Source organism: Osmia bicornis, chromosome 9 (genome assembly GCF_907164935.1).
Source record: "Osmia bicornis bicornis chromosome 9, iOsmBic2.1, whole genome shotgun sequence".
NCBI lineage: Eukaryota > Metazoa > Arthropoda > Insecta > Hymenoptera > Megachilidae > Osmia > Osmia bicornis.
This window is the reverse complement of record NC_060224.1, coordinates 10127410-10152860: the sequence shown is the minus strand read 5'-3', so window position 1 is coordinate 10152860 and position 25451 is coordinate 10127410. Positions and strand designations below refer to the sequence as shown.

General features: G+C 42.6%; 2 protein-coding genes across 2 annotated transcripts; one reads left to right on the top strand and one right to left on the bottom strand.

Annotated features, from left to right (window-relative positions):
- The first annotated feature begins 9471 nt into the window (after positions 1–9471).
- LOC114881661 lies at positions 9472–10308 on the top strand. The gene has a single exon (XM_029198506.2). The coding sequence runs from the start codon at positions 9472–9474 to the stop codon at positions 10306–10308; it is 837 nt and encodes a 278-aa protein (XP_029054339.1).
- A 619-nt stretch (positions 10309–10927) lies between these two features.
- Positions 10928–25109, bottom strand: LOC123988154. Its single transcript, XM_046287194.1, has 4 exons — positions 23019–25109; positions 21724–21784; positions 13350–13646; positions 10928–11175 (listed from the first exon to the last, which is right to left on the bottom strand). Exons 1-4 carry the CDS (start codon positions 25107–25109, stop codon positions 10928–10930), a joined length of 2697 nt encoding a protein of 898 aa, XP_046143150.1.
- Positions 25110–25451: the final 342 nt, after the last annotated feature.

Below are 25451 nucleotides of genomic sequence, written 5' to 3'. Positions count from 1 at the left end.
GAACGGCTCGAACGGCCCGCGAACGGCTCATTGAACAGCCCGTTGAACGGCTCGAACGGCCCGCTGAACGGCTCGAACGGCTCGAACGGCTCGAACGGCCCGCTGAACGGCTCGAACAGCCCGTTGAACGGCTCGAACGGCCCGTTGAACGGCTCGAACGGCTCGAACGGCTCGAACAGCCCGTTGAACGGCTCGAACGGCTCGAACGGCCCGTTGAACGGCCCAAACGGCTCGAACGGCCCGCTGAACATTTTACGATAGCTGTAGTAAGGATAATGATGCAAAAACGATAACAGTTATACAATCATTCAGTAGAGAGAATATATCCAAATCGGACACATCGCAAGAGCACATCGTCGAACACTCCGACGACGCGACTGTTTAATATACGTTAAATATCCGTTCATTTAATAGCCTTTCAAGAGAACAAGCAGCACTTATGCCAAACATTACTAGAAATAATGCTGTTGTACACAGATGCTAAAACTCAACCGATCAACAATCCGCCGAATGCATTATTGGGCACTCCGTTGAACGAGTTGCTAAAAGGATCGTTAGAAAATGGACGGAACTAGAACTTCAATTACAAACACACAAATTGTACTTGCAGCAGCAATTACCACGGTTGGAGGTATGATAATCATGTATTAAACGGTGATGACTTTTCACAATCATTTAGTAAGGACAATATCCCCAAACTGAACACATCGCAAGATTTGAGCTACAAAAACGCGCAATTTCTGCAATCGTTGGGTTTTGTGATTAAGAAACGAAAATGATAGATCCATTGAACATTGCCAGTTTACCGATTTCTGACGATCGAATTACAAAGATCGAATTACATAGTTACAGCACATACGCCAACACAACGTTTGGAAACAATGATGAAATACGAATTCCCATTCAACAACAAGATTTGTACACGTTTCCTAGTGAGAGTTACCTTTACGTCGAAGGAAAACTCATTCTCAACAATGACAATGTTGCAGGAACTTCAGTTGGACTAGAAATGAATTGCGCAGCATCTATGTTTGATGAAATTCGATATGAATTAAACGGCGTGGAGATCGATCGTTGTAAAAACGTTGGAATAACAACTATGATAAAAAATGGAGTATCGCTGACAACGACAAGATCAAAAATGCTTGAAAACGCTGGTTGGATAGACATACCCAATGCAGGAGGCTACTTTGACTTTTGTGTTCCTCTAAATATGCTGCTCGGTTTCTGCGAAGGTTACAAAGGAATAGTGATTAATGCGCATCATGAATTGATTCTGATTCGGTCGCGAGACGACAAAAACGCTGTTTTTGGAACAGATGGTGCAAAATACACGCTGCAACTATACAAAATACAGTGGAGGATGTCACATGTCACGCTCGAAGAAAGACACAAATTTTCATTGTTGCGTATCCTTGAAAACGGTCAAACGATAATTATAAGTTACCGTTCCTGGGACTTATACGAGTATCGAATGTTACAAGCAACCACTAAACATACATGGAGCATTAAAGCAGCTACACAATTAGAAAAACCGCCATATGTAATATTTGCAATACAAACGGATAAAAAAAATAGGCTCAATAGACATGTCACCAAATTTGATGACTGCAAACTCACCAATTTTCGATTGTATTTAAATTCGGAATCATATCCGTATGACAATTTGAATCTTGACTTTAATAAAAATAGATACTCTGTCCTTTACGACATGTATGCAAAATTCAGAAAGTCATATTACGGCGCGATGTGCAGTAATGGTGATGACGGAGCTCTATACGATAAGATACTCTTTTTCGGCTACGGCCCATTCGTTGTCATTGATTGCTCGCATCAGAACGAATCGATAAAAAGCGCTACAATCGATGTAAGAATCGATTTTGAGTGTAGTGAAAACGTTCCTGAAAATACTAGCGCTTACTGTTTGATCATTCACGATCGTATCGTGCAGTACAATCTACTGACCAATGTAGTGCGCAAACTCTCTTAAGTGGAAGAGGGTTTATATGATCATTCCGCAGCAAAACCAGTCATTTTTCACCACAAATTCAGCTAATCAAAATGAACGTGCCAACATTCGTGGACATTCAAGGCTTCAAAAGCGATACGAACGAGTTTTTCGTAAAGGAACTTGCCATCTTCCAAAATGGGAATCGTGTACAGTGTTTCATCTTTGCGCCACCATTTGCTAAGAAAAAATTGTCGAAAGCAGAATTAAGACAAATAAAATGGTTGACGCAAAATCATCACGGTTTTGAGTGGGACGTATTCACGCCTTCAAGAGTGTGCCGCTTTGTGTTTGAAAGATAGTATTCATGGATCTGTATACGTCAAGGGCATTGAGAAAAAAAAATGGCTAAAGAAACTTTATCCTTCAGTCAGTCCAATCAATATAGAGGTTTTGAACAAAGATGACGATCTACTGAATTTGCCAACCAAGAAGCGGCATATTCAGGATGGATGGATGGATAAACATATGGCATGCATCGCGCACAACGGAGCATGTGCTATGAGAAACGTATCGATATTAAAAGAATGGTGGTTAAAAAAGAGGAAGGAGGAAGATGAAGAGCTGTGCATGGAACATTATAATCGGCCGGGGGATGACACGCACATAGATGGACCTCCACCGAAAAAGAAAAATTGTTACATTTGTCTTAAAACACGAAACATTTAATTTCATTTATTAATTTTGTTCATTACTGTAAAATAATAAAATCTATTTAGTAAAAATATACTTTATGCGTCTTAATGTTATTTTACCTAGAACGATTGTATGTGTAACGTTTGTGTTTCATATTCCAATGTAGGAGATACAAAAGGAATGTTCTTCTATTTCAAAGACATGAGGGAGTAGGGCGAAATCCATGTTTACATGCAGACACGTGTCGATGTGCAATCTGGCACAGATAGAGAGAGCATCGTCGAGACAGAGTTTTGGTCACGTTTTGCTTGGATGCCTCTTTGACGGCTTGCTGACGCGGTTAACAGCAATCTGATACAGATTGAGCAAGCACCGTCAAGACAGACTTTCGGTCACGTTGTTGCTTGGATGCGTATTTGATGGTTCGGTCACGAATTGCATTCCGCGTGCCCTCCACCACCGTCCCGCCGCCACCGCGAAGACAAAGGATTAATCGCGGGTTAAAGCGCGTTTTCGCTGCGGAGAAAAAGGGCTAATCGCGGTTAAAGCTCATCTGCGGCCGCGGTTAAAGCGCGTTAACGACGCGGACAAGCAGCTTTTCCGCAACCTATAAAGAGGCTGAATCATTAAATATATGATTATTATAGACGACATGCGTTTCGCAAAGCAGCCCCTGTCTATCCTTATTCTCGATTTAGACGAGAGGACAACACACATGGACGATCGCCGACGACGACACGGGCCCCTCTTGCCGAATACGATACGTGGTATAATTTGCGGTCCATCGAACTGCGGTAAGACGAACGTCGTAATCAGTCTGATCGAGAGCCCGAACGGTGTAAGATTCAATAACGTATATGTATACTCAAAATCATTGCAACAACCAAAGTACAAATATCTCGAAAGAATTTTGACAAATGTTCCTGAAATCGGATACTTTTCTTTTTCAAATAACGCCGAAGTCGTGCCACCAAACGAGGCGCTGCCCGATTCGGTGTTTATATTCGATGACGTTGCGTGCGACAAACAAGACGTGATAAGAGAATATTTCGCTATGGGTAGGCACTCGCGCGTGGACTGTTTTTATCTCTGTCAGACTTACGCGAGAATACCGAAACACCTAATTTGCGACAATACCAATCTTTTGATCGTGTTCAAACAAGACGGCACGAATCTACACCACATTTATAATGATTATGTAAATACAGACATGTCGTACGAAAACTTTTGTAAATTGTGCGCACAGTGTTGGGAACAGAAATATGGTTTCGTAATAATCGACAAGGACAGCTCGATGGAACGTGGCTGTTACAGAAAAGGATTTAACGAATTTGCCGTTTTCTGAAACATTTAGTCCATCGATAGAAAGCTTAGCGAATAGACGTCTTCTCTTTGCAATGGATAATAGTAATATTAAAGAATCGTGTAAAGTTGCGAATGCTATAGTTAAAACAAGCGATGCTATACGCAAAAAACATCAGATATAATGTAATATACCTATTCCTTCCTACAGTTCAACGTACATTTAATAACAATATCATTGCGAACGTATCTGCGTTTGATATGTAATGTACATTAATAATAATGTCATTATTACTATATCTACATTGGCTATAACGTAATATACATTAATAATGATGTCATTATTGCTATATCTACATTGGCTATAATGTAATATACTGATCCATTCTCATAGATCAACGTACATTTAATAACAATATCGTTATTACTATATCTACATCAGATATAATGTAATATACTGATCCATGCCCACAGATCAATATACATTTAATAACAATATCATTATTACTATATCTGCATTAGATGTGTAATATACATTTAATAACGATATCATTATTACTATACGTGCATTCGATATGTAATATACATTTAATAACAGTATCAATATTACTGCATCTGCATCAGATATGTAATATGCATTAATAATAATGTCATTATTACTATATCTACATTGGCGATAATGTCATCTACTGATCTATTCCCACAGATCAATGTACATTTAATAACAATATCATTATTACTACATCTACATCAGATATAATGTAATATACTGATTCCATCCTGCAGATCAATGTACATTTAATAACGATATCATTATTACTATATCTGCATTAGATATGTCATACACATTTAACAGCAATATCATTATTACTATATCTACATCAGATATAATGTAATATACTGATTCCTTCCAACAGATCAATGTACATTTAATAACAATATCATTATCACTTCATCTGCATTAGATATGTCATACACATTTAACAGCAATATCATTATTACTATATCGACATCAGATATAATGTAATATACTGATTCCTTCCAACAGATCAATGTACATTTAATAACAATATCATTATCACTTCATCTGCATTAGATATGTTATATACCTTTGGTAATGTAACGACCCGATAACGAACACAATACCTTTTTCATTTCATTTCTTTATTATAATTAATTTTTATATTTCATACAAAGTGTTTTATTTTATTTTTATTGTTAATATGTGTATAAAATTTTTTGTAATAAATATTTTGATTTTCGTCGATAACTGAGTTTGTTAAATTCGTCGATAAAAGTTTAGTCGATAAGTCAGACGGTAAAACAGTTTATCGATAAATTATCGACGTCTGACCGCGCATGCGCCAGCGCAACCCCAATAAACATACGGTGGGGTGAAATTCTAAAGCGGGGACCGTCACGTGATGGGGAAAACCCAGCTACCCCATGAAACTCTATGTGGAAAAAAAGTGCCGACTCAGCAAAATCTGAGTATAAATAGAGGCGTTCCACACGGTTTCAGAGCAGATCTTCTCTGACCACGGTCAGGAACAGCCAATACTCTGAACAGTAGAGAAAAGCTTGCGCTGAGCTGTTTAGGCAGCAATAGAGCGCGAGTTGTAGCTAATTCCTACTCTTCCACTGGTGGCGTGCAGTACTACGGATCAGTGGACCTCCTATCCACGGTACGCAACGTGTTACACAGGTGTTACGCTAAGCCAACACTCAAGTGTAAAGAGCTAGCGAGGAGCCGAGCTCCTTGAGACGGCCTGCGTCTAACACAGTTCTGGTATTACCAGAAACCGATTGCGACCTATAGGAAAGGTTAACTTGAATCCAATAGTTTTGCACAAACCTCTGGAATTCAGTTTCCATAGTCATTAATGAAATTAAACAGAGTATTGACTGTAATAGAAGACTAAGCCACGTTCGCGTCAGCGCTATCAATTATTATCGTTAATTCTTACAATTTATTACTAATACTAATCATTAGTTTCTATTTACATATATTAACTACTAATTACATATTTCTTATTGTATTCCCAATCTAGGGCGAACAAATTATAATGTCTTATTGTATTCCTATTTCTAGCCGTACTTACTGTAATACTAGCAATTTTGTTTTATATTATATTTCAATTAATTTTCACTTACTTTACATTCTTGAATAGACAAACTTCCATTAGTTCTAGCACATTAGTGTTTGGATTTCACTCCTTAGCGGCACACCACACGAACCTATAATCCCTAACACACTGATTACGGGTCGCCTTCTAAGGGAACCGCTCTCCCTACAAGACGGTGCAGTGACGTACTCACTCTGGGTCGTTACAATAACAATATCATTATAACCATATCCACATAAGATGTAATGAAATATACTTATACCTTCTTACAGTTCATTGTACATTTAATAACAACAGCATTGCTACTGTATCTGCGCTTGATATGTAATATACATTTAATAACAATATCACTATTACTATATGTACAATGGATATAATCTAATATACTGATTACTTCCTACAGATCAATGTACATGTAGTAACAATATCATTATTACTATATCTGCATTAGATATGTAATATACATTTAACACATATAGATATAGTAGATATGTAGATATAGTAATAATGATATTGTTATTAAATGTATATTGCATATCTAATGTAGATATAGTAATAACTATACTGTTATTAAATCTACATTGATATGTGGGAAGGGACCAGTATATTACATTGTATCTAATGTAGATATAGTAATAATGATATTGATATGAAATGTACATTGATCTGTGGGAAGGAATCAGTATATTACATTATATCTAATATAGACATAGTAACAACGATACTGTTATTATATGTACATTGATGTGTGGAAAGGGATTAGTATATCACATTATATCTAATGCAGATATAGTAATAACGATTCTGTTATTATATGTACATTGATCTGTGGAAAGGGATCAGTACATTACATTATATCTAATGGAGATATAGTCGTAATGATATTGTTATTAAATGTACATTGGTCTGTGGGAATAAATCAGTATATTACATTATATCTAATGCAGATATAGTAGTAACGATACTGTTATTATCTGTACATTGATCTGTGGGAAGGGATCAGTATATTACATTATATCTATTGTAGATATAGTAATAATGATATTGTTGCGTGAACGCGCGTATAAAGGGTCTCCTGGTCACGCGGGGCCCGTCTGGGAGGTGCTGCCGCCGCGCGTTCTTTTTCGCGAACTAAATTCCTGGTGGGAGCGACGTGTACCGCGTAGCCATATTGAGTTTTGTTTGAGGGTGCGACGCGCCCTGCCAAAGATCCAGCTGCCGACGTTCTCTGGAAGTTACAAGGAGTGGCGACCCTTCTCGGACCTCTTCTCAACGATGGTGGGTGACTGCTAGGATCTCGAGCCAGTAGAGAAGATGTTCTACCTCAAGTCCAGCCTCTCCGGTGAAGCGGCCCGCCTCGTCGCAAGCATCCCAGTCAGCGGCGAGACCTTCACTCAGGCTTGGGAGTCCCTCACACGGCGTTATGAGAATCGGCGACTCCTCATCTCCGCCCAGGTTGAACGCCTCGTCAACAGCACACCTCTTCCTCCTCGTTCATCCCAGGCGCTCAACGGGCTCATCTCCGAAGCTATGGAGGCACTGGACTCCCTCAAGGGTCTCTCCGTCCCGGTCGAACACTGGGATGTCATGCTGGTACACCTCATCGTACGCCGCCTGGATCCCCTCACCCGTGAGGCCTGGGAGAACCACCTCGGGCAGCAAACGGATCATCCCTCCTGGAAGGACCTCCAGGGCTTCCTCACGGGACGAGCCTGAGCGCGGGAGACCCTCGAGCTCTGCCGTGACGAAGCAACCACCTCACGGGCTCCAACCACCGTCGGGCGCCAGCCGGCCCCCTCTAAGCCCCCTCTTGCCTTCGCACGGACTCCCTCACGTCCACCTGCTACTCCAGCCGTCCGAGCTCTTCACACCTCCGAGCTCCCTCCCAACTACAAGGATGGATTGTGTGATATGTGTGGGAAGCGGCATTACATCACAGACTGCCCGGAATTCCTCGGCCTCCCGGTGTTCAAGCGTCGCAAAGTGGCAGTGCAGTATCGCCTCTGTTACAACTGTCTTGGCCGGCACGGTGCCCTGAACTGCCGCAGCGAACAACGGTGCCGCACGTGTGGCAATAAACACCACATCCTCATTCACATCCCGGCTCACCCCATGGAAGACCGCCCAAAGGACAGTGGTTGGCCTGGTATTCCCTCCGGTACTCCTGTTCCGGCCGTCCCTCGGGCCATGGCTCACCACGCCGCCGTCAACCAGGCTGCCGCGGACACCTCGGTGAAGGATGCCTCACTTGAAGATCCAGGCTCATCGGCGGACCACCACCTGAATGAGGCCTCTCCTCCGCATTCGGGGTGACTCCTCCAGGACGAACAACCTCCATCGGCTCTCCTCCAATCAACGGTACTCCTCGCTACCTCCAGGGCTCTCCTCGTCGCACCTTAGGGCCGAACGCATCCGGTTAGGATGCTCCTGGACTCCGGTTCGGAACTTTCATTCATCTCGGAAAGGTTAGTTGCTCTTCTTCAATTACGTAAGAGACCACCATAGTTGCCCCTCCTGGGCATCGCAGAGAGGAGTTGCGGTCGGACGCGCGGAGTGGTATCCATCAACCTGCGGCCCCTACATTCAGACAATTCGCTGCCAGTCGGGGCTCATGTTCTGCCTCGGGTCACCGCCACGCTTCCGTCTGTACAGGCTTCCTCATTCCGGTTACCTCATCTTTCAGGATTGCAACTTTCTGATCCGGACTTCCTCGTTCCCGGTCCTATCGATATCATTTTGGGAGCCGATGTGTTCGGCCAGCTCCTCTTGCCGGAAATGGTCAAGGCTGACCAGACCGCGCCGATCGCCCTCGCTACAATCTTCGGATGGGTAGTTCTCGGGCCCCTCGTCACCGGACCGCCTCACGGAGAGAAGGTAGCTCTCCACGGAGCAGCTGATTATGAGCTCCACGAGCTCCTCACTAATTTTTGGATTCAAGAAGAGGTTCCCTCGAAACCCTCGCACGCTCTCACTCCGGAAGAGCAAGAATGCGAGGCACCCTTCTCTCGCACCCATTCTCGAGACTCCTCCTCGGACTCACCTCGGGGACTCTTACAAGACGGCTCTTCGAGGTCTTCGAGGGATTTAACGGCGCTGTACGGCCAATTAGGCTTTCGGACGCCTCTACAAGGAGTTCCTGTAGGAGTACGAAGACCTCGGACATATGCAACCAGCCTCGGAATCCTCGTTGGGCACCTCCACGATCTTCTACCTCCCACATCACGGAGTTTTAACCTCTAAGGGTTCGCAGCAGAAATTGAGGGTCGTATTCAACGGCTCCAGCGCCACCTCATCCGGGACTTCCCTCAACGACCTCGTGCGAAACTACAATTAGATATTTCGGACGTCCTCTTGCGGTTTAGACGGTTCCGGTACGTGTTCACCACGGACATCGTAAAGATGTTTCGGCAGGTTGCTGTACATCCAGCTGATTGGGACCTCCAACGCATCCTCTGGTCGGACCCTCAAGGGCAGACGGTCAGCTACCAATTGACCACGGTCACCTACGGTACGCGATCAGCTCCATTCTTGGCGGCAAGGGCGCTGCTGCAACTCGTGCACGATGAAGGTCACCGGTACCCCCTCGCTGTGCCTCCACTCTTCAAGGAACGCTACGTGGATGACATTCTCGGAGGAGGCGACACAGCCAAGGAAGCCGAGGCAGTCGCGGTTCAGCTGACCCAGCTCTGCATGGCGGGCGGGGTCTCTCTTCAAAAATGGACCAGCAACCGTCCAGAGCTCCTCAAGGTCATCTCCGGAGACGGCGACACCTCAAGCTCGACCTTGGTATTCTCCGACCTCACCACCAAGATTTTGGGCTTATCTTGGCAACCTCTGGCGGATCACTTCTGGTTCTCCGCTGCACGGACCTTTCGAGATGCAGTGACGAAACGAACCATCCTCTCGGAAGTCGCACGGCTGTTCGCACCCCTCACAATACGGGCGAAGATTCTCCTTCAGGAGCTTAGGCTTGCACAGCTTGGATGGGACGAACCACTCCCTCGCTCCACGGGTCTCCGCTGGACAACCTTCAGAACAGAACTACAGGACCTTGCGGACCTCCACATTCCACGGTGGCTCAACCTCACCCCGCAAGCTCGAGTGGAGATCCACGGGTTCTCAGACGCCTCACAACAAGCGTTGGCCGTCGTTGTATATCTTCGGATTTCGTCCTCCACCTCGCCGGCGATCCTATCGCTAGTTTGCGCCAAGACCAAGGTGGTCTTACTCAATTAGGTCTTACCTCAAGAGGCTTACCATTCCTCGGCTAGAATTGACGGCCGCCCTCCTCCTCGCAAAGTTTGCGAGGTATGTACGGGATACCCTTGAGCTTTCCTCGGCACCGGTGCACCTCTGGATGGACTCCGCGGTAGCGCTGACTTAGATCAGCCATCACCCCTCACGATGAAAGGAATTTGTTCGAAATAGAGTCGGTGCAATTCAGGACGCCGTACCTGGTGCCCGTTGCAAATTCATCTCAAGGCGCGACAACCCTGCGGACTGCGCCTCTCGGGGTCTAACACCGACCCAGGTGAAAACTCGCACTCTGTGGTGGGCGGGACCGGACTGGTTGAAGGCACCTCCTCATGAGTGACCGACGGGACAATCAACTCCTCATCCAGACGCAGCCACGGAAGAAAGACCTCAGGTAACCCACGTTGCCACCGTGGAACAACACCCTTTCCTCCTGCAACTTATTCCTCATAAGACTCCTCAGGGTTGTTGCAACGTGCCACAGGGCGGCCGCGTGCTTCCGGCGATTACCTCATTGAAAAATCCTCTCTCTCCAAAGGACCTCGCACGTGCACAGTTCTCCCTCATCCGAGCCACTCAAGGCTTTCACTTCTCCTCTGAGCTACGGACTCTCCTCCAGGGCGGAACCCTCCCTCGAGCAGATCCTCTCTCTCGATTGACCGCCTTTGTTGACCGTGATGGCATCCTCCGAGTTGGAGGCCGACTTCAGCATGCACCTCTGGACTCTGACGCTCGACATCCGGCGATCCTTCCCCGGGAATCGATCTTGGCCGATCTCCTCATCAAGGACGCTCACCTGCGTACCCTTAACGGCGGTACTCAAGCTACACTGGCCTACCTCAGGCGATCCTACTGGATTTTAGGCGGTCGTACCCCGGTGAGGGCACACATCCTCCGGTGCGTGAGATGCGCACGGTTCCGGGGCCTACGAGCAGCTCAACTAATGGGCCAGTTACCTCCCGCACGGATCACACCAGCAAGGGCTTTCCTCAACACCGGCGTGGACTACGCTGGACCGGTGTTCCGCCGCACATGGAAGGGGAGAGGAGCGAAAACCTTCAAGGGCTGGATTGCCCTCTTCGTGTGCTTTGCCACCTCTGCCGTCCACCTCGAGCTGGTCTCGGATTACTCCTCAGACGGGTTCCTCGCTGCCTATCGGAGATTCGTCAGCCGTCGTGGCATCTGCCAGACATTATTCAGCGATTGCGGCACCAATTTTCAAGGCGCCGACGCATAGTTGCGACGTCTGTTCTCCTCTGCCTCGAAGGAGCTCCACGAGCTGGCAGGACGGCTAGCCAACGACGGGACCAAATGGGAGTTCAACCCTCCAGCAGTCCCCCATTTCGGGGGAAAATGGGAAGCCGCCGTCCGCTCCGTCAAGCATCACCTCAGGCGGACCATCGGAGACACGCTCCTCACTTTCGAAGAGCTCACCACCCTACTAACTCAGGTAGAAGCTATCCTCAACTCTCAACCCCTCTGCCCCCTCACTGAGGATCCTGAAGACTCCTCCACTCTGACACCTGGACACTTCCTCACTGGAGACGCTCTCACCTCTGTTTCTGAACCCTCTCTCACCTTACTAGCATCCTGCCGGTTATCCCGCTGGCAGCTTATCCAGCAGAAGGTGCAGCATTTTTGGACGCGCTGGGCAGCTGAGTGTCTCCACAATTATCAGACCATCTCTAAGTGGCACCATCCCTCGCATGAGCTGAAGGTGGGCTCGTTGGTGCTCCTCACGGGTGAGCGACTACCCCCACGAAGTGGCCCCTCGCCAGAATTCTTCAACTACACACAGGGTAGGACGGACTCACCCGGGTGGTCACCCTCAAGACGGCCTCCTCCACTCTACAGCGGCCCATCACGAAGCTAACGGTGCTACCAACCAACGACGAAGCCAAGGTCTCCTCTCCTCATGGTTCGACGACGAGGTTGTCGAAGGCGGGCGGGTTATGTTGCGTGAACGCGCGTATAAATGGTCTTCTCGTCACGCGGGGCCCGTCCGGGAGGTGCTGCCGCCGCGCGTTCTTTTTCGCGAACTAAATTCCTGGTGGGAGCGACGCGTACCGCGTAGCCATATTGAGTTTTGTTTCGTTACAAGCGACATCACGTTACGTATCTCGGTAAAATTTAGAGTGGTTTTGTGAACGTTTGAACGACGGAATACATCCTCGAACGACACCTCGTCACCTCGGGCACTAATTATCGGTTATTGCACCTCAGAATACGATCTCCACACAACGCAACGGGAGCGATTGTGTACGGATAACCTCGACGACGCCACGTGGCGTCCCGCGGCTTCGAATTCCTCGTCCTCGCGGATAGACCGCGTTCCAGAACCCGTCCGGACTCCACAAGTACGTCGGTCACCTCGTTAACCGGTGAACGCTTCGTTTCGGCGTGAATCGTGAGTGGATAGCCGAAAAACAAACCTCTGTACTATTTGGAACACGCGATACGATTCGCATCGGAGTGACGGCTTCCCACAACCAAGTGTTAATTTAGAAAAATCTGGTTTTTAATAAATTGACCTATTCAAGACTACCTCGTTCATCTGTCTATTGGTGTTGGGTTTTTTGTGGGCGACCTCTACCCCGGCTCCCCCTCGTTCCCCTCGAAACAGATATTGTTATCAAATGTTTATTACATATCTAATGTAGATATAGTGATGACCATACTGCTACTATCTGTGCATTGATCTGTGGGAAGGAATCAGTATATGACATCAGATCCAGTGTAGATATAGTAATAATGATATTGTTATTAAATGTATATTACATATCTAATGTAGATATTGTAATAACGATACTGTTATTATATGTACATTGATCTGTGGGAAGGGATTAGTATATTACATTATATCCAATGTAGATATAGTATTAACTACGGGATTACGCTTAATCCCTAGCATTTGTGAATGGTGATTCCATAACTGAGAGATATTGGAAATTGATATCGAAGGACATAAGCTTTATCCATTATTTCAAACTTGGAAGTAATTCTTTGTAACGAATGCACAGTACCTGTTGATAATCGAAACTGCACTGTGTTGATGTCTTCACTATCCGGTGCTCGTAAGAATCCAACAATTTCTCCAATAGTACCGTTTACGAGGCCCAATGTAACATCTATATTACGCCTTAAGATCACCTTGGCACCAAGTTTGACAGTGATAATTCTATGTATGCCAGCTGTTTGCGAATTATCCTCCTCGTATTTATCTGAGAGTTTGTGCACACGTTTCTTTAAATATTCAACACAATCAAGAGTGTCGCGTGACACTAGTTTCACTTCTTCGCTGTTAATTGTTGTAAGCATGGCTGTATTAAATACATCGCACATGTAACGCGTAGGAAATACACAAATTGCGTCAAACGGGAAATTTTGGACATAATTGCATAATTCATTTAATCTGCCTTCACTACGTTCAGAGTGAACAGGAATTGTCCTCGATTGTAGTGTGGCAATATCTTGTTCCGTAAAAACACCAAAACGAACTCTGGATAAAAGCTAGCGTGAAATAAATCTACCCACAAATTTCATACTGCCAATGATTCCAAGTATTTCTCATTTTTATCCGACGTTGAAAAGGAAGAGGATACTCAATTCGATCAGTAAATTTTTTCTCTTTTTCTCTGGCTTTGTTCGCCGATTACTCCGAGATGGATGGACCAATCGGAACGAAACCTTTTGCATCTTGTAGAGTATGTCTCCCGATTGGTCCCGTTAAAAAAACATTTTGCATTTTTTCATTCCTAACGACTTTTTTTTCTAAATGTATGTTCGCCGATTATTCCGAAACGGATGAACTAATCGGAACGAAACCTTTTGGATCTTCTAAAGTATGTGTCCAGATTGGTCCCGTTAAAAAAACATTTTATATTTTTTCATTCCGAACGCTTTTTATTGCAGAAAAACGTACTATTTCATGTACGTGCGCCGTACGTTCGCCGATTACTCCGAGACGGATAGACCAATCGGAACGAAGCTTCTTGCATCTTGTAGAGTATATCTCCCACTTGATCCCGTCCGAAAGGCTTTTTGGATTTTTTCATTGCTAACGATTTTTTTGCAAGAACGTAATGCTTGGTTTACATTTTTCACCGATTACCGCGAGACGGATGAACCAGTCAGATCGAAAATTTTGCATCTTGTAGAGTATATCTTCTAATTGGTCCCGCAAAAGAATTTTTGTATTTTTTCATTCCTAACGACTTTTATCGAAAAATACGTAATACTTCATTTATATCGTCCGGCGTTTATGCTGCAGGGAATGTACCGATAGCGATGAAACGTTTCACATTTAGTAGGGGGTATATCCGCGATGATCCCACTTGCAAAAATTTATGAAATTTGTTGTTTATTAACAACTTAAATTCGGTCAATTTTTTTTCGGTTTATGGTTATTAGCTAAGCAACAGAAATCTAAAATCACCTTATACTATCCTACAAATACTACTGGTTCCACTAAAAAGTGTGAAATAAAATAATTTTTAACAAAAAAAACATCCGATTTCGAAATGCACTAAAAGTGTAAAATAATTTCTATTTCATTTATACCAATATTCCATAGCTATTAATAATATCTGCTTAATCGTTAAATAGGATATCAAATACATTTCAAAGTTTTCGGAGGAGGCGCAAAATTAAAAATACTCGAACAAACGATGCTGCCAATAACGATTTGATTGCGGTATGGCAAACTTGATAATTAATAAGCCGTAAGAAAACAAGTTCGAAACGTTACAGATACGGCAGAAAACATTTGTAATTGTAACGATTGTATCAGAAGTCGTTAGCACTTCTGATGTACTATGCGTTGCAGCTAAGTTGCTAAGCACCTACAAACTGAACCGACAGTGGGGCAAGGGGACTGTCCGTTCGCTCCACCTAATCCCTTCCAGGAGCCCGTAACTTGAGAAGTGAGCGGCCAGATTGCATAGGCGTAAAATTTCCATATTTGCGGAAGATACATTTAGCTACATAAACATGCGATTTTTTCAGGATATTAATGGATTTTTTATAATACTCGTTCTTGACAACAGTTGTTATTATGCAAAATTTATGGAAATTATATGATGGAAAGTGTAAAACCTCTCCTGTTTTCTTAATAATGTAAACTCCGAATCTACCTCTACGCCAATACATTCAACTCGCCGCTCGCTATCGCTTCATCTCATTCTGTTTCAATGTCTGTCCTTGGCGACGTTCGTCACGCGATAGATTTGTGGATGTAAGGGCCTCAGCCAATAAACATAATATGTGTGACTGGAGGCAGGTCAACGAATTTGATTGGACCGCAACTTAGCTGCAACGCACAGTACATGATACTGCATTTCACGAGAGACCATACTTAATTCGCGCAGCTCACTAGGTCTAGGGAGATTTTTAATAACGTGTGTTATTCCCCTCTACAGCTTGCTTCTTACTTTCCGATCATATAAATAGTGGACAGAAATATATGACGTACGATAACTGATAAGCGATGATGACATGGTAAAAATACACGATACAATGAAATTCATATTATTTTTCAAAGAAAAAAATTATATGCAGTATAGTTAATCGGCAATGGGTATGTTGATTCCCGTTGAATATTGTTTACTTGAACTTATCAAATGGGTTATTTGTCACAGGTTGCCGACGCCTAAACTAGGATCTTCCTAGTAGAAGAAAAGTTTTTAATTTTGCGCCGCCTCCGAAAAGGTTGAAATGTATTTAGTATCCTATTTAACGATTAAGTAGATTTTATTAATAGCTGTGGAATACGGGTATAAATGAAATAGTAATTATTTTACACTTTTTAGTGAATTTCGAAGTCGGATTTTTTTTGTTAAAAAATATTTTTACACTGTATATGTAATTGCTCAGCAATATTCCTAAAGTTATGGCAAGCAACGGAAAGACGTCGTGGTTACAGAAAGTATTTTACATGTGTAATAGTAAGATGATCTTTGGTTATGATACGCATGTAAAGTAAATAGACGGACTGTTAATTATTTTCATAAGGTATGATCACAGTTGGATAATGTTTGAAATAATCTTGTGATAATTTGTGGTGATAATTAACATTTACTTTATTTAAAGTAAAATAAATTGTTACTGCTCTTCTGTTCCCATGGAATAAAGAAGATTACTTATAAAGATTATAATTTGTAAGTAAGTGAAGAAAACATTTTATTCAAAATAATTTGAAAAAGTATTGTCATTTCTGTCGCAGTTTTGATGATTACCCAGCGTCGTTAAATACATATGTAGATGCATAGGCGACCGATTCACATACTACCGTTTTGAATTTTGTACGCGCCGCCTTGATGCGGCTGATGCCGCGCGCCGTCCCAATACGATCTTAACGTGTTAGAGTATCTTACGCCATGATGTTGAACAAACGCGAATATCAGTAACGGCGCATGTGCTTAACGTAATCTACAGCGCTAACAGCGCCTCTAGCAGCAAAAATGTGTAATCCACGCTGACGTAGCCATGACGTAGGTGATAATGAAACTGATCGAAATTTATCGATACAAAACAAAATTAATATCTCATAAATAAATGCACCGATTGAGTGCTATTGGGCTCAAAAGAAAGAGAAAGACAAGCCGAAGCAGATTGTGTTATTAGAATGAAGTTAAGTGGCGTACTTTTTCTGTAACAGCAAATTACTTTTTGCATAACGCTCAAAACGCTCTGTTTCGGGACAATATACTCGGTAGAGTTTCGCTGTTGCCGGCGGACCAGCCTTCTGCCTAAACTACTTGGCGTGGAGACTCTACCGGGTCTCCTGATATACTGTTCTCTTCCCACAGATCAATGTACATATAATAACAGTATCATTATTACCATGTCTACATTGGATCTAATGTAATATACTGATTCCATCCCACAGATCAATGTACATTTAATAACAATATCATTAATTCTATATCTACATTAGATATAATGTAATATACTGATTCCTTCCCACAAATCAATGTAGATTTGATAACAATATCATTATTACTATATCTACATTACATATAATGTAATATACTAATCCCTTCCCACAGATCAATGTACATATAATAACGGAACCGTGACCACTATACCTGCATTAGATATGTCATGTACATTTAATAACAATATCATTATTACTATATCTACATCAGATGTAATTTAATATACTAATTTAATCCCGCAAACCAATGTATATTTAATAACAATATCATTATTACAATGTCTACATCCGATCTAACGTAATATACTGATTCCTTCCCACAGATCAATGTGCATTTGATAACAATATCATTGTTACTATATCTACATTAGATATAGTGTAATATACTGATCCCTTCCCACAGATCAGTGTACATTTGATAACAACATCGTCCATACCATATCTACATTGGATATAATGTAATATACTAATCCCTTCCCACAAATCAATGTACATATAATAACAGTACCGTTATTACTATATCTACATTAGATATGTAATATACATTTAATAACAATATCATTATTACTATATCTACATTAGATATAATGTAATATACTGACCCCATCAAACCGATCAATGTACATATAATAACAGTATCGTTATTACTATATCTACATTAGATATGTAATAAACTCCTACTAACAATATCATTATTACTATATATACATTAGATCTACTGTAATATACTCATTCCTTCCCACATATCAATGTACATTGAATAACAATATCATTTATACTATATCTATATTAGATATAGTCTAATATTCTGATTTGTTCCCACAGACCAATGTTTGTTTAATAACAATATCATTATTACTATATCTACATTAGATATAATTTAATATGCTGATCCGTTCCCACAGATCAATGTAAATATAATAGCAGTATCGTTATTACTATATTTACATTAGATATGTAATGTACATTTAATAACAATATCATTATTACTATATCTACATCAGATGTAATTTAATATACTGATTTAATCCCACAGACCAATGTACATTTAATAGCAATTCCATTATCACTATATCTACATTAGATATAATGTAATATACTGATTTGTTCCCACAGACCAATGTTCATTTAATAGCAATATCATTATTACTATATCTACATTAGATATAATGTAACATACTGATCCCTTCCCACAGATCAATGTACATATAATAACAGTGTCGTTATTACCATATCTACTTTAGATATGTAATATACATTTAGTAACAATATCATTATTAATACATCTACATTAGATATGTAATATACTGATTCCTTCCCACAGATGAATCTACATTTGATAATAATATCAATATTACTATATATACATTAGATATAATGTAATATTCTGATCCCTTCCCACAGATCAATGTGCATATAAGAACAATATGGTTATTACTATATCTACATTAGATATAATGTAATATACAGATGACTTCCAATAGATCAATGAACATTGAATAACAATATCATAATTACTACATCTTTTTTTTTTGACAGATAGGAAATACATTTACGTATGCAGACCACCTCCTGGTTAAGCGGTAGGCCCGTCCAGTGTGGGACTCACGAGGTGCTTACTAGCCGAATTCTGAAAAATGCAAATTCTGGTTTGGATCGTTACAGCACCCCACAATACCCACTAAAACCTCACTCCGCACCGGCCACCGACACCTCCCGCGAACCCATTGGCCAATATTGGAGAATGTCGGTGTAAGCCACGACGATGCTTCCCTCTTGCCCCAACGGTCACGGATGGCCTAAAGACGTTCAGCCATCCGCGAAGATGGTGCATCCACAAGGCTGTAACGGTAGGCTATTTTCAAAAACCGACGGTGCTTCGTCTCATTTAGCCACATACCGATCTTGAATGACCCGAAGATCACCCCCGAGAAGTTGTGCATCCACGCCGCCGGACCTCAGAGTGAACTTTTATCTGACTTGTTTGGTCAAGCTTTGTGTTCGGGACGTGAGGACTACGTTGCAGCCTACTTTGTATTATTGCTGAGTGCTGCAGGAACTGTGCTTTATCCTTGCAGAATCCTTTTCTAACGTTGCGGCCTATAAATGAGCGCCGATTACCTGGAAGTACGACCTACGCTACCGAGTTTTAGGAGAGCCACCTCTGACTCGGAGCGAATATGTGAACGCGAGGTAGAAGTTCCGAAATTGTTGGCTTAGAGAAGAAAAACCTATGCTGCAAGTGGGATGGGTAGATCTATACTCCCACGATGATGTAAGAGTACCACGCTCAGAGCGTTTCAAGTTTCATCGAAAGATCGGGGATCATCTCGAGTTTCGGACTAGCCTGGAAGATTCTGCGCACCAGCAGCGGATCCACAGGGACGGTGCGAGATGCACATACGCTGGAGGATAGATGCATTTGAGACGAAAGTTAGGCTCGCTAAGCGGAGCGATTGAGAATTATGAATTAAAATTTAAGATTGGGGGTCGAAAATTAGGTCCGAAAGTTCAAGTTTCGGCTTTGGCGTCTGACAGTCCGCATGATAATTCTGTGAATTGGATGGAAATCCGGTCCAAGGATCAAGGATCAAGTTGAAATTAAAGTTGTTGAATTAAATTATAATTACTTTCTTGAATTACATAGGATTGCATTTAGTTTCTTATTTTGTTGCCGTTAGTAAAAGTTGAGGCGTCCGTAGGCCATATTGAAAGTTGGAAATTTTTATTTAAACTTCGGAATTGAGAGGTCGAAATTTAATACTTAAATATCGGAATTCGATTTCAGAGCTTGAAGTATTAGCAGATTATCGAATGTGGGGAATTAGAGGTCCGAATTGGACAAAATCTCCTCCCTTCGCGGGGCCGTGACCGGAGGTCTGTGGCGAGCCGATTCCCGAGAAAGAGCGTCAGAAGGGGTAATAAGCAAGCAGGAAGAAAATTTGCCTATCGCCAGGGGCACCCGCGCGAAACCTCTTTAGTCGCACCTTACGACAAGCCGAGGACGCTGGAGACGTATTCTACTGGCCCCATCTCCAGGGAGGGTTGGATTAGTGTTAATCAGGAAAAAAAATTATATATCTATGTATAAAATAAAATAGAATGAAATAGAATAAAATAATATAGACTGAGATAAGTGAGTAAATAAATAAATAAACAGATAGATAAATAGATAGCAGACAAATAAATAGACTACTGTATGATCGAAACCGTTCAACTCGAAGCGTTTTCGAATGATCGATGTTCGAAGGCTGGAACGAGAATGCCTGTCCTCTCGATCTCAACTCTCTTCGAATTCGTTCCCCCTTTAGTTTCGGTTCTCGAGTTTTCTAAACAGTCGAGAGCGATAAGGCCGGGTGGAAATTCGGGGAACTGTCGTAATTATTTTACGTTTTGATCGGATGTTTAGGATGAATCGAAGCAGGTTTATTAAATAATGCGTCAAGATTAATCTGGTATAAAAAGTGATAGTTTATTTTCGTATCAAACAAGGGAAAAAGCCCGAAGGCGTAAAAAACCCTTGATTATGTTATTTAAAAAAGGGTAAAAGCCCGAAGGCGTAAAAAACCCTTGAATTTGAATTATGTGTTTTGTGTGTGAGTGTGTCGCGTGTGTTATGAAGGATTTCGTCTACACGAGGTCGGGCGCCCATCAGTGATTGATTAATCGCGTGATAGTGGTTTTTTTCGGGAAACAGTTCCCGTTGGAGTCTCTCGTGCGAAAAGACGTCCAATTATGATGGTACGGAAACCAGGTTCCGTTGGAGTCTCTTGCGCAGAGAGACGTCCAGCCGTCGTGAGAGACGTTAAATGATGTTTGTTGACGACAAGATTTTAGTCGATCTGATAGTGTATTATTGGAAGTTTGCGTAATCAAGAAAACTGTTTCACCTCGAATACGCGGTATAAAGGTATGATTGTTTGACCCATCGCGACCGAGATTCGTTGACGACTAACTTTTTTGAACGCGATACATTTTCGTCTCCTCACACTTCTAGACGTTATCTCGTTCTCCGAAGAGAACACCTCGGTGGTCCCTATCAGGCACGTTTTATAAACCGTCTAAATTTTAACTAACGCTCGGACATTCTCCCCCTGTTGCGAGTAATGCGAGCAACAAAACGTGAATTCGGTAATGTGTAGTGTAAAAATGTAATTACATGATATGTTAACGGAGTGGTTTTACATGATATATTGATGGAGTGACTTCACTCCACTTATGTCGTATTCGGTAGAGGACATAACAATGTTGCATTTCGTTGAAATGTCCCATTGGCTGTTCGCACAGTGGCGACTCTGACAGCACCGTCACTTCCAGGATGAACATCCACAATCCGACCCAACTGCCACCGCATGCAAGGTTGATTTTTGTCCATGATGATGACCATGTCATTAGGTTTCAAATTGCTGCATGTCTTTAGCCATTTTTGGCGTTTCTGGAGTTCGTTTAAGTATTCGACGTACCATCGTCTCCAAAAATTCTGACGAGACTTAGTGATAAGTCGCCAAGTAGATAGACGGTTTTCTGGAACAGTCGAATAATCGTTTTCGGGTAACATAGTGAACGGACGGCCGATTAAAATGTGTGCAGGTGTTAGGGCAATCGGATCGTTAGGATCCGACGAAATCGGACACAAAGGTCTGGAGTTTAAAATCGCTTCTATTTCAATTGCGAACGTAGTGAGTTCCTCGTACGTGAACATAAGATCTCCTACGACGCGTTTAAAGTGGTGTTTAAATGATTTTACAGCCGCCTCCCATATACCTCCGAAATAAGGTGTCAAAGGCGGGTTAAAATGCCAGGTTATTTGTTTGCTCAATGTATATTGGTTAAGTTGGTTTTTGAATTCGTCAGATTGTAATAACGAATATGCCTCGCGTAGCTGATTGCTTGCCCCTACAAAATTCGTACCGTTGTCTGAATAAATGTTAGTTGGGACGCCTCGACGGCCAATGAATCGCTTTAACGCACCTAAAAAGCTTTCTATTGACAAGTCGGATACGATTTCGATATGGATTGCTTTGACAGTCATGCATATGAAAATACAACCATATGCTTTAAGGCGTACCTTGTTTCGCTTCTTCTTTTCTTTAATAAAGAACGGCCCGCAAAAATCCACTCCTACGTTCGTGAAAACCGCGACTTCTTCAACTCGCGATCTCGGCAAATCCGCCATTTTAGGCTGAATCGCGGTAGGTCGGAAACGGAAGCAACGCACGCACCGTCGGACGATTTTGCGTACTTGATTTCTTCCGTCCAATAACCAATAACGCTGTCGCATCGTGTACAGCGTGTTTTGGATTCCCGCGTGCAGGGTTCTTTCATGTGATTCGCGAATGAGGAGGTCGGTGACGTGATGACGAGATGGTAACAAGATTGGGTGTTTTTGTGCGTAACTGATGTCTGCATTTTTCAAACGTCCGCCGACACGCAACAAACCGTGTTCATCTATGAATGGACTCAGATTGAACAACCGAGAGTTTTTAATATCTTCGGTGTTTTGTAATTGATTGATTTCATTTTGGAACTGTTCGAACTGAATAATTTTTATGATTTGTCGCTCGGTTTCTGTGATCTCTTGTGTACAAAGATCGCCTTTATATTGATTTGCGCGGCGCATTCGACGGCAATATGCGATAACCCGTACCAATCTCGTATATGATGAGAATTTCGAAAAAATGTCCGTTTGGACGTTCAACGCGAAGCACATATTTTTCTTTAGGCCGGGGAGTTCGGTGATTGATTTATATGCGCTTACAGGCCAAAGATGTTCAGGCTGCTGAAACCACGATGGACCCTTGAACCATAATTTATTTTTTAGAAATTCAGCAGGCAACTGGCCACGTGATAAAGCGTCGGCCGGATTTTGTTCAGTGTTTATGTGTCGCCATTCTATGTCGCGGCCAATACCCTGAATCTCAGCGACGCGGTTGGCTTCAAAGGTTTTTAAAACCTGTGGCGACTTTTTAAGCCAGTGCACTACGATCATAGAGTCTGACCAGAAGATGATGTTATCGAGTTTGAAATTAAAGGTCGAACGTGATTCTTGATAAAGACGAGTTAAAGTTAAAGCGGCGCATAATTCTAGTCTGGGAATGGTCGTTGTTTTCAACGGAGCTACTCTTGATTTCGCGCATGCCAGGCGGACTAACACGCGCCCGCCGCTGTCACAAGAACGCAAATACAAGCACGCACCATATCCGACCTTGCTCGCGTCACAAAACCCATGTAATTGAATACTTATCGGGTCATCCAGAAGGAGGCGACGGTCTACGGATACTTCGCGAATTAGCGGAAGTTGATCGCTAAATGACGTCCACGTAGTGTGTAACGTGTTAGGCACGGACTCGTCCCAATCGATTTTAGTCTTCCAACACACCTGCATAATCGTTTTTGCGGTTAATAATATCGGTCCCAGTAATCCAAGGGGATCAAAAATTTTAGCTATCTCTGAAAGAATTGTCCGTTTTGTGCTTTTAGCAGGTCTCTCGAGCGGTTTGACGCTATACAAGATTTTGTCGCGTCGCGAATTCCACACGGTACCAAGAGTTTTTAGAATAGGATTGTTCTCGACAGCGTGATCTGAACCTAATACCTTCTCATCTATGCTGTCGAGCGCGTGGTCGTGATTCGAAGCCCATTGTCTAATGTTAAATTGACCGCGTTTTAAAAGCGCAATTATGTCATCGCGAATTTTTAATATCTCTGATAAATAATTTGCTCCGGTGAGTAAATCGTCTACGTAAAGGTCACGTTTTATAATTTGAGATGCTAGAGGGAAATTCGCGCTTTCGTCGTCGGCCAATTGTTTAATGGTCCTAATCGCGAGAAAAGGTGCCGATGAGACGCCAAATGTCACCGTGTTTAATTGAAAAACAGCGATTTTACCCTCGTGGTACCAAAAGATACGTTGAAATTTACGGTCATCCGGGTGAATTATTATCTGTCGGTACATTTTCTCTATGTCGGCCGTAAGAACAAACGCATGCATACGAAACTTTAAAAGATGTTCAAACAATTTGTCTTGAATCGTCGGACCGACCATTAATTTATCGTTCAATGAGAGGCCTTTGTTCGATTTTGCAGATGCGTCGAAAACAACCCGTAGGTTTGTTGTGGTGCTGGTATCTTTAATTACGGCATGATGAGGTAAATAGTATCCCTCTTCACCGTCGTCGACGCTTAACGACATGTGATTTAAATTAATATACTCGTTCATGACCCTTTTATAATCTGAATCGAGTATCGGATTAGATCTCAAATTTTTCTCCAACGCGTGAAACCGCCGAAGCGCGCTTGATCGTGAATCGCCAAAACCTTGATCGCGATCGCGAAACGGCAATCGAACTATATACCGCCCTGACGACTCTCGCGTTGTAGTTTGCGCGTAAAATGCTTCACACAATGACTCCTCTGCAAGTTTCGATTCCTTCGCACTGATGTTGTCTTCAATGACCCAAAATTTCGCAATTTGTTCAGTCAGCTCGCTTAGATTGCACGTGACCTTTTTTGTTTCGAGGGTTCCTTTCGCGCCGCCCACAACGACCCAGCCGAGTTGCGTTTTCTGCATAAAAATTTCGCAATCCTTTCTCGATACATTAATCTGACCGATCGATAATAACGACGTGGTGGCATCTGCCCCTATCAACATATCGACCGCCTTTGGCAAATGAAATTCCGGATCGGCTAAACGAATGTTCGAAGGTATATTAAGCGATTCGCGAGGAAAGATCTCATTCGGTATACTATCAGCAATTTTTGTAACCGTCAAAAATGTTAATGTTTTCTCGAAATCGTTGTATAGCGACCGAAAAGAGATATCGAGTGCCTTTTTTGATATTGAAGTCATCCCGCCAATACGCCTATTGATCGCATAGGCGTATTCAATCTTTTTGCGAACCTTTCCGTTACAAAGTGCGCCATCGCGCAAGTATCTAAGAGTACACGAGCTCGTACAAATTCGTTTTTTGAATTCTTGACTCTTACAAGAGCGCTCATTATCAATTGCGATCGCGGTGCATTCAAGACAGTCGATAGCGAGATGTTCGGGAGTCAAATTTTGTTTTGATTCGAATTTTGGGTTCTGGTTGAATCGACTGATGCATTTGGTGCTGTGTCGCTGTTTGGATTTGACGTCTGAGATTTAAAGTAATGCAGCATTGAATGATGATACGAATTGCAATGCTTACAA